This window comes from Lampetra planeri, chromosome 12 (genome assembly GCF_965212315.1).
Source record: "Lampetra planeri chromosome 12, kcLamPlan1.2.h2, whole genome shotgun sequence".
Classification (NCBI taxonomy): domain Eukaryota; kingdom Metazoa; phylum Chordata; class Hyperoartia; order Petromyzontiformes; family Petromyzontidae; genus Lampetra; species Lampetra planeri.
In genome coordinates this window covers 6,784,273-6,795,231 of record NC_136118.1, presented here as the reverse complement: position 1 = coordinate 6,795,231, position 10,959 = coordinate 6,784,273, and the positions used below count along the sequence as shown (strand labels likewise).

Here is a 10,959-nt window from a genome sequence, read left to right as displayed (position 1 = left end):
TGTCATATGGCACATGGCGTGAGTCATCGGACAAGGTGACCAAGGTGACATCACCCATAATGGTGTCATTGGGAGGGGAGGCATGTGTCCCTCGGCTGCCAGGGCAATTCCTTTTAACTGTTTTTTTGGAACAACCCTTTCATCAATTGGTTTTCTACAAAGTCTTTAATAGCAACACAACTATACCCTAACATTTAATTCGTATTGGATCATCTTCATCAGCATTATCGTGCCTCCCACCCTCACATTACAGAGAAGCAAATGGAGCTCCATGCTGGCCAGGTGTAAAAAAAAAAATATTAAAAAATAATCGCGGTCCCGGGAAGAGTGGTCTCGGGTGACAAGACCAATTCCTCCTACCGTGAGCTTGTCGGAGGCCAAGTCTCCGAGCCTTAGGCAGCCGTGCATGCAGTAGTAGAGCTCGTCGTGGGAGAGCCGGCACGAGGTGCACAGCGACAGCGCACGCAGAAAGTGATGCTCGGCCAGCTGGAAGCGCGCCTGTTGAACGCACGCCAAGCCCAGCCGATGGTACGTCACCTTCTCGCTCAGGCCGTCCCCTGCAAACGAGTTTAAAACTAAGTCAAAGAATTCCCACCCCCACCTTCTGCAAGTGCCGTTAACAAGCACCCCGCCATCACCGGCACGGCGCGTGTGGGGTGGTGGTTGTGGTGGAGGTGGTCAGAACCCCGTTCGGGCCAAGTATGTCTTCCCCAGTGCTGCTGTTTACACACCGCATCAGGTGCTATTTTTAAGGCTGAGTCAGCCTAGGGGAAGCCTTTGACCGAAATATATGATCACCGCCGACGTTAGTCATGGCTGAGAATGGAATCCAGGGCGCCGGGGTTCGTAGTGCAGTGTGCTGACCACTGTGCTACTGCAATAAGTTCACACGTGTAGGCGCGTTCCCACTATTATCGTGTAACGTGTTGGATTCCTGTGACCTTGAGGCAGGCAGGCAGTTCTGGCGAGCACAGCCGGTTTCTTAAGTAACTTTTTAAAAGTCGTAAACTGTATCTCAGTATTTCACAATGAAGTGTTTTGCGGTACTTTTCTTGGACACTCTGTGCGATATCGGGCTGTCTGCACAGCAGATGGTAGTGCTGCAAAATATATTTTCGCACTGTAATGCTATGCTTCGGAGCCTATGCTCCTGCCCTTGCCAACCTGCCCTGACTAGCGTGGTGAAGTATGGTACAATAACTGTATCTACTTCATTGTGGTAATTACGCGCAGGCTAGTTTGTATGTTGATGGCCGCATTTGACTAAGAGAAGACTTAGAATTCTGTCAGATTTCCCAGCAAATCAGGACAGTCCACATCTCACGATATATGGTTGTTCTGCCCCCTAGCGGAGTTAAGTAACAGTCGACACTGGTATCTGCTGATATTTGCACACGTTACCATGCTTATGTTAATATTACTGTGATAAAGCATAGCATCTGCATCACAAGGTTAACCAAATAGTATGATAATAACTGCACCAATAATTGGGTTAGTTTCCTCTTGATCTGGCGAAATTCCAGCTCTGTGACTAGAATGAAAATAATGGTTTTGATCCAAGTAATACACTGCTAGCTGCATATTTCTAAACGATAGTTTCTTCACCTTTCTGAGGCGATGCCAGTAACACAATTGGAATGTCATTAGGCGGACAAAAAAAGCAGTTAAGAAAATGGGTTCATGAACGGTGAAAAAATATATGAAATAGAACGGTATGTACCAAGCTCCACGCTTAACTGCAGAGCGTCGGTGCTATGCATCGTGACTTGATGAGGATTTCCCAACTGGCAATGCAGCTCTGACAGCTTGTGGCAAAGCCTTAACTCTCTCCGCTTGTCTCCGAGGTGTCTGGCAAGTGGCAGAGCGTGGTCCTGTTCGACGGAAAGTGTATTACGGCATTAAGTAGGGCTTTCATTGACAACAGCACTGAAATAAATGTTAAATTTCATGATAAATAGCATCGTCATGTCATTGCTTCGTGCTACAAGGTGTCAACAAAGGTGTCAGCTGTTAGAAAATTATTATAATTGGACAGCAGTTTGAGCTATGTAAAAAAAAAGTACGCACATATACACACATAATTGGTCGTGTGAACATTTTATCATGTAAATACAATCTCTATAAACACCTACATGTCCACCAGGGCAGTGGTGACACACATTGTATTGAAGAGCATATCGGGCATTTGCTAAACCTCAGGTGTGATTGTTTCGAACAATTATGTTATGTGTTATTGAAGACCACTTAAGATTACATATTTTGGGACAACACTGTTATATTTCCCGTAACCCTACACAAAAAAATCCATTGCCGTTAGGTCTTTCGACATCAGTCCACTTTGTCCACATCAGTTATTGTGGCAGGGTTCCATTGAGATCCTCTCTAACAGCCAATGTTTCCTGACCTGTAGATGCAGCGTGTGGGAACCCACTTTCCTGTTGGTTGATGAGAGAGTTGAGTGGGACATTCTTCGTGAGTAGTAGTGCAATGTATAGGTGCTGTTGAGTGATCCTCAACAGCACGCGGCAGAAACAATTTAAACAATCGCACAGGAGTTGATGGCAAACACCTGGGATGCTTCCAAATCTGGATAGGATGTCCGTCGCTATCACCATGATGGACGTGGATTATAAGAAGGATGAATCTCATACAATAAATCTTACTACCAAGTCGGTGTGTGTGTGGATCTATGGTTTTCTATACCAAACTCAAAACCCACATTTTCGTTTGTTAGTAACGGATCGTACCTCTATTTGCCCTCTACAATGTTATAATCATGTACTCAGTACTCACCTCATAGAAACCAACGGCTTTTTCTGGTTCCCTGTTGCTGTTGAAAAACACATCTCCAGCAGCTTCGTAGACATGCAAGGCACACTCAACCTGTCCCAGGGTTAGGGCAACCTCCACTGCCATCTGATAAGTAACACAACAACCATGGCTTTATACTTTACTGGAACATAAATTGCATTGTGTCGTGTATTTTAAGCGGATGCTTGTTCCAATTGATGATGATTTCATAATGGGTTCATGATTTTTAAAAGTAATCTTAATTTTAGAACTTTCGTGACTGCAGGAATTATTATTTGGTTCTTTCGGTTAAGTCACGTCTAAAGATAAAATAATAAATTAAATTAAATAATAGAATACGACGTTTCGATTGCAACACAAGCAATCATCATCAGGTATAATGAAATAGCGACATAATATCTAACCAGAAAACTATAGACAGACATATTAGCAGACAGATATCACAAGATACATACATAGCGAGAGCAACACAGGTGACAGAGAGGGGTGATCGTCTCTGTGGGGTGGCCTTAAATAGACAGAGGGGGGGCGGAGGCAGAGAGAGGGAGGGGGGTTAGAAAAAATTAGCATATCAATGAGTGGTCCAAAAGAAAACGTGGTGCTGCGAGTACGATGGCACAGCAAGCAAGCCTGAAAATCAGGAGAAAGACACACTAAAATTAAATAACCTAGTAAAATATCGAAATGTAATGTAATACAACACAGAGGGTCGGTCAACACACAATTAACGCATAGCCTGGTTGATTACGTATTTCAAAGATTGCTAAGTTAGAATTTAAGTGTGAACATTCTAAAGAGGACACAGGCAGATAAAACAAGTCGCCAGAGAGAGAGAAAAAAGATAAGCTTAAAACTTCCCCGTAGAAGTGGTTCAATCTTAATTTTAGAACTTTCGTGACTGCAGGAATTATTATTTGGTTCTTTCGGTTAAGTCACGTCTAAAGATAAAATAATAAATTAAATTAAATAATAGAATACGACGTTTCGATTGCAACACAAGCAATCATCATCAGGTATAATGAAATAGCGACATAATATCTAACCAGAAAACTATAGACAGACATATTTAAGGCCACCCCACAGAGACGATCACCCCTCTCTGTCACCTGTGTTGCTCTCGCTATGTATGTATCTTGTGATATCTGTCTGCTAATATGTCTGTCTATAGTTTTCTGGTTAGATATTATGTCGCTATTTCATTATACCTGATGATGATTGCTTGTGTTGCAATCGAAACGTCGTATTCTATTATTTAATTTAATTTATTATTTTATCTTTAGACGTGACTTAACCGAAAGAACCAAATAATAATTCCTGCAGTCACGAAAGTTCTAAAATTAAGATTGAACCACTTCTACGGGGAAGTTTTAAGCTTATCTTTTTTCTCTCTCTCTGGCGACTTGTTTTATCTGCCTGTGTCCTCTTTAGAATGTTCACACTTAAATTCTAACTTAGCAATCTTTGAAATACGTAATCAACCAGGCTATGCGTTGTGTGTTGACCGACCCTCTGTGTTGTATTACATTACATTTCGATATTTTACTAGGTTATTTAATTTTAGTGTGTCTTTCTCCTGATTTTCAGGCTTGCTTGCTGTGCCATCGTACTCGCAGCACCACGTTTTCTTTTGGACCACTCATTGATATGCTAATTTTTTCTAACCCCCCTCCCTCTCTCTGCCTCCGCCCCCCCCTCTGTCTATTTAAGGCCACCCCACAGAGACGATCACCCCTCTCTGTCACCTGTGTTGCTCTCGCTATGTATGTATCTTGTGATATCTGTCTGCTAATATGTCTGTCTATAGTTTTCTGGTTAGATATTATGTCGCTATTTCATTATACCTGATGATGATTGCTTGTGTTGCAATCGAAACGTCGTATTCTATTATTTAATTTAATTTATTATTTTATCTTTAGACGTGACTTAACCGAAAGAACCAAATAATAATTCCTGCAGTCACGAAAGTTCTAAAATTAAGATTGAACCACTTCTACGGGGAAGTTTTAAGCTTATCTTTTTTCTCTCTCTCTGGCGACTTGTTTTATCTGCCTGTGTCCTCTTTAGAATGTTCACACTTAAATTCTAACTTAGCAATCTTTGAAATACGTAATCAACCAGGCTATGCGTTAATTGTGTGTTGACCGACCCTCTGTGTTGTATTACATTACATTTCGATATTTTACTAGGTTATTTAATTTTAGTGTGTCTTTCTCCTGATTTTCAGGCTTGCTTGCTGTGCCATCGTACTCGCAGCACCACGTTTTCTTTTGGACCACTCATTGATATGCTAATTTTTTCTAACCCCCCTCCCTCTCTCTGCCTCCGCCCCCCCTCTGTCTATTTAAGGCCACCCCACAGAGACGATCACCCCTCTCTGTCACCTGTGTTGCTCTCGCTATGTATGTATCTTGTGATATCTGTCTGCTAATATGTCTGTCTATAGTTTTCTGGTTAGATATTATGTCGCTATTTCATTATACCTGATGATGATTGCTTGTGTTGCAATCGAAACGTCGTATTCTATTTTTTAAAAGTAACTTTATAAAATGAGTAAGATATAGAATTTGGTCAAGGAGTACAGATGTACAATACTTATTAAGTAATGCTCATATCAGCCCATTTACCGTTGTACGGTACTAAATTATGTTTAATATTAACTCATAATGGGGCCTAATCTTTTAATCGTCATGGTGATTGTATGAATATCATGGCAGTTTTACTAATGGGCAAATTCACAGTCAAAATTTCAAAATCATTCATATGCAGTGCTATTTATATGGTATATATTTATACAATCACTTTTCCTGAGTGGAAGGCAATGTCTGCATTTATTCGTTATCAACAACAGTGGGCAAATGATTTCTGTCTGAATTAGCAGCCTAATTGGTTGACATACTATACTCAAGTAAAAAAAAAGCCACAATAACGATCATACTACCCACATCTTTATAGTGTCGGATATGTATTTATGAAATGTAGAACTGCCCAACTGCAAAATATAAGAACAGTAAAAACAAAGAATTATTACGATGGAGCAGGAGGGCAAGGTTATACCATGGCCTTGCAAGAAGAATTACTGTCATCATAGTTGCAGGAGAGGCGTTTCCTGACCTGTAGATGCAGGTCCACAATCTCATTCTGGCCAAGTTTGCTGTAGATGGTCCCTGCCAGCAGCCATGCCTCAGCTGTCCTTTCCATTTCCCGAAGGTCAATGAAAATGGCCAGGCTGCGTTTCACGTACTTCACAGCCTTTCTGTAATCCCTGACACGTGCATTACATCACGGTGTTTAAATGGAAAATTTATGCAGATTTACGCTGATTGTGAATGCTATATATGGTCAATTGTAAACACAATTTAGACCCAGTAAACTAATCTGATAAATTAAACAAGTAAGAAAAATCATGCATGTGCATTATTTCTGTAATGCTTTTCAACATGTGCTTGTGCTCTGAAGTATTTCATTTTTGTTGAATTAATGCATATCACCTGCTGTAACACGGATCGTGAATGGACACTAATGGGTAAAATGGAACAAAACTGAAAAGTGCACTCGGATGAATGGAGAGATGCACACTGGAATTATATTTAGACGTAAATAGGAATACACGTAATGTATTGGGTAACACGCGCAGGAAAAAGATATGTTATTGACTGCTGTAAGTGGCTTTGGGCAAAAAAACATGTCCCAAGAAGGAATGATAGCTAATGGTCAAGACAATTATGAAATGACAGCACAGGGAGGAAACATGCCCAAGAGTACGTCCACCATTTATGTGGAGTGATGAGAACTGCGTGAGTGCAAGAGTGAGATGGATTGTTGCATTACGAGGCCATGAGAGATAGCATTGGCTTGGGAAGGTCTTCGTTTAGCAGTGGATTGAGCTTGGCTAATGATGATGAATAACGTTAGGCTGTTGAGCCAGATCGTGAGATGGTGTCACATGGCATCAGGATGGAGGCACATGATGTGTGGTATCATTGCCATGGGGAAAAAAGGCTTTTCTACTTAGTGATAGTCTTTCATTGCCAAGTTTTGGGAAACATTTAGATCGGAATATGTCCCTAGTCAAAACAAAATGTATTTTTCAAAATGTCATTTTGGATCATCTTTATGAGAGTGAGTCCCTCCACGACAGAGATAACGCATTAAGGCTTTAAACCTGAGTTGTAAATCATTAACAAGTATATTATCAAGTGAATGTAATGTATAAACGGTACATGAGTTATGGATTTTTCACACAAAAATAAATACCAACAGATTTTGGCCCTTTACATCTTACATGAAATGTCAGACTAGCCACCTTCAAAACATTTGCATAAATCAACAGTGTAAGCACTAAATTAGCATTATACTTCAGTCAAATATTTAGCCGTGTTAATTATTAACCGTTTGAATTCCTTCAAAAGAGTTGTAAATCATTGTAGGAACAGCAAAACCTATTTTAAACCACATGCTCTCATGTTATGGTCATCAACAGCTTGCTGTGCATGTCATACCGTTCAGCAATATATTATAATAAAGCATACCAACCACGATAGTACATGTACAACAAGTACAACACCCGACAGTCAATCCACGACTGAGTCATTTGACCTTGCGAGTCGTGAGGATTATATGACCATATTTCACCACGTTGGTCAGGAAAGGGTTGGAGAAGATGGGGTGAATAGACGTGGGAGCATAGAAGTACACCACGACGTCGGATGTTCCTGTACTGCCCTCTGCTGCCCACCACATAGGTCTGTAGCCTATAACAACCTGTTTTGTGAACAACGTTCTGCCATCCAGCGCTATGCAGGCTTAACCCTACTTAGCTTCTGAGATCAGATGCATTTAACGTAATTTGGTCATCGGGCAATAATGATGCTATATATTAAATAAATACAATTAATAGCATATAATATACATAATAGAAACAGTTTTGTGATATGGAAGCCCTCTTGAAATACTAGACACAGTGACACTATGGTGTTAAACACTACAAAGGTAACACAGAATGCAATACCTGAATTTTCCCAATTCGTGGTATATCTGACTCAGGATTTGGAGCGTGTCACCCTCCAGCCGCTTGTCACGAGAGCTGCGAGCCAAGTTGAGCTGATGTTCATAATAGATGATGCATTGCAGGTCATTCTTTTGGGATGAATACTGCTGGCAAAGGAGTGCAGTCACATGTATCTGACCTGTCGTAAAAATAAAGAATAATTAACACTTGCAGCTTAAATTCATTGTAAACGCTAAATGTGCAGCCCTGCATTTGCTTCTTCACGCCACTGTTGGCAGAATGGCCAGCAGAGGGGTATGCTTCCTACCAGAAGTTGCAACCGGGTACCCGATACCCGTACCCTACCCGATACCCGGCTACCCGTACCCGGCCGGGTACGGGTACCCGTTTGCGACCCTGGTGCGGCCGGGTACAGGTACGGGTAGGCCGTGAGTCACTGGTGAGTCACCGTTTGTCACTCATTTCCCAACGTCTTGTCTCTTCTCACAATTCAAGTTCCTAGAATCAACCCACCCGCGCCTGCAACATGGCTTCATCCCAGAGGTCGCAATCAGGTACCCGATACCCGTACCCTACCCGTACCCGGCCGGGTACGGGTAGGGTACGGGTACGGCCGGGTATGGGTACGGGTACCCGTTTGCGACCCTGGTGCGGCTGGGTACGGGTACGGGTAAGGAATCAAAACCCGTTTGCGACCCTGGTGCGGCTGGGTACGGGTACGGGGGGTAAGGAATCAAAACCCGTTTGCGACCCTGGTGCGGCTGGGTACGGGTACGGGGGGTAAGGAATCAAAACCCGTTTGCGACCCTGGTGCGGCTGGGTACGGGTACGGGGGGTAAGGAATCAAAACCCGTTTGCGACCCTGGTGCGGCTGGGTACGGGTACGGGGGGTAAGGAATCAAAACCCGTTTGCGACCCTGGTGCGGCTGGGTACGGGTACGGGGGGTAAGGAATCAAAACCCGTTTGCGACCCTGGTGCGGCTGGGTACGGGTACGGGGGGTAAGGAATCAAAACCCGTTTGCGACCCTGGTGCGGCTGGGTACGGGTACGGGGGGTAAGGAATCAAAACCCGTTTGCGACCCTGGTGCGGCTGGGTACGGGTACGGGGGGTAAGGAATCAAAACCCGTTTGCGACCCTGGTGCGGCTGGGTACGGGTACGGGGGGTAAGGAATCAAAACCCGTTTGCGACCTCTGTTCCCTACTCTTCCGCACAGGCCAGACATCGTGGAATAGATGGGAGTACCCACATTTAACCCCGCTACACACAACCTGCAGATCAACTAACTTCTGTGTACCAATCTGTACTGCTGGGTGGACAGCCATGTGGTGATTTCAACTGTTGAGACGTCTTGCCCCGTTACATATTAAATGATTGGCGACTATGCCGTTGCATGTGTGGCAAGTTCAATGTTTCTTTTAACAAACCTCTGACATCATTTTCTTTCAACGCGATGAGAAGTGCCATTTCGTAACACTGTAATCCCTCACTGGGACTTCCTCGAGTGTAGAAATTTTGTCCCAATTTGACAAGAACTTGATTAAACCACTCCTCATGGTCACGGTTACTTGCTGCAAAGTATTTGTGTACAGCCTTTAAAAAGCAAATTTCAGCAAAGAGATGAGCCTTGGCGTTGACTGCAAGGAACCCCAAGTTTCCATAGCAGATGGCCACATTTGTTTCTTCACCACAACTCTCAGCCACCGCTAAGGCACTTTGGAAATGTGTTGCAGCCTTAGGTATGTTGTGATGTCTTGCATGCACTATGCCCAGGAGATTGTGTACGACGCCAGCGGATTGGGAGCCAAGTTCTGGATTTTCGAGGATTTGTGTAGCAACGGAGAGACAGTCAACCCTGATGTACATCCAGGCGAGTTTGAGGAAGAATGCCGCTGCTGCTTCTCCTGCTGAAGAGACCGCTCTGACCGCATTGACTTTGTTGAGGTGACACATGGCGTCCTTAACTTTGTGCTGTTGCAGGTAGAGTTCAGCGAGACTGAGATGGGCGTAATTGTGAACAGAATTGTGAAGACATTTGTGTTCTTCCTCAAGCGGCTTTTGCAGAGCCTTGTAAAGGAACGGCGCGCACAGCGGTGACATTGTGGTGCGACGCGACTGTCTGTTCTGTATCGTTCCCTCGCTTTTCACAATCAGTTCCACACATCTGATGCACTCAGTGATTGTCATCTGGTCACAGTCGCAGGCACGCATCATGCTGCCAAAAGATAGCCTCAGGAAGCTTGTGGCGTACAAACGGTTGAGGAGAAAGTAATACGATGAGGTGTATTTATTGCTCAACTGCTGGAAATGATTTGTAAGATCTTGAAGTCGTTCTATGTACGGCAGTGCCTCGTCAGCTCTATTCAGGTTGAGCAAAGATTCGGCGATGAGAAAACAGATCCTTCCTTCCAAGCGCAAGTCATTCTGAAAGATCACTTTGCTGAGAAGGTGTTTGAGGATGTCCTGCGCTGAAGATGACCCAATGCATTTTCCTGGGAGGCTTACCAGGAGAATTGCCGTCTTTTCCATCATCGCTGTCGCCTTTTCTTTGTTCATCACTTTGAGGTACATTGAGGTCAGGTTTGTGTAGAGTGCAGCCATGAGACACATATCCGGGAAATCTCCATCTGTCATGCTAAGTGACTCCTCGTAGTAAACGCGGGCTTGGGAGAACTTTCCTTGCCTGGAGCAAGCTCGGCCCAAGAGGAAGCAGGTTCGGCTCTGAGCCCACTGCATGCCTCCCTTCTTGGCCATCTCACGGGCAAGCTCAAGAAAGCGCACCAACTCCGTGTCATCGGAGTGACCTCTCAACAGCGAGTAAAGGAAAGGGCTGTCTTCCCTGTAGAGCACTGCAAACTCTCTCCTGTACTCCGGCGTATTTAGAAACAGGAGGAATTGGATTAGGGTCTCACTGTTTGTCGACCAGTTTTCGTTGTCTGAATCGTCACCGCATTTTGTAAGTTCCACTGAGAACCAAAGTTGAGACTCCTCTGCCACACTTGCATCTTTGAATTTCTCGTGGGGAAAAGTATTCTCCAAAACGTGGTCATTGAGACCAAGTTTGAGGATTGTTTCGAATTCAAATGATTCCTTTGTATCTTGACTGCAAGATCTCATGCTTTTGACAACAGGATCTATGG

The 10,959-nt window shown here is 43.7% G+C and overlaps 1 protein-coding gene across 8 annotated transcripts in view; it reads right to left on the bottom strand.

Annotated features, from left to right (window-relative positions):
* Positions 1-10,959, bottom strand: part of LOC144721593 (SH3 domain and tetratricopeptide repeat-containing protein 1-like) — a 28,634-nt gene that overhangs the window by 3,447 nt on the left and 14,228 nt on the right. For 6 of the 8 annotated variants that reach the window (XM_078599346.1, XM_078599344.1, XM_078599338.1 and 3 more), the window contains 6 exons: positions 9,247-10,953; positions 7,820-7,997; positions 5,866-6,073; positions 2,794-2,916; positions 1,721-1,871; positions 361-498 (listed from right to left, as the gene is read on the bottom strand). In XM_078599346.1, the coding sequence (XP_078455472.1) occupies positions 361-498; positions 1,721-1,871; positions 2,794-2,916; positions 5,866-6,073; positions 7,820-7,997; positions 9,247-10,953 (2,505 nt within the window). Of the gene's footprint in view, positions 1-360; positions 558-1,720; positions 1,872-2,793; positions 2,917-5,865; positions 6,074-7,819; positions 7,998-9,246; positions 10,954-10,959 lie in introns of all 8 variants that reach the window. The other 2 variants (XM_078599342.1, XM_078599341.1) reach the window with 2 other exon arrangements.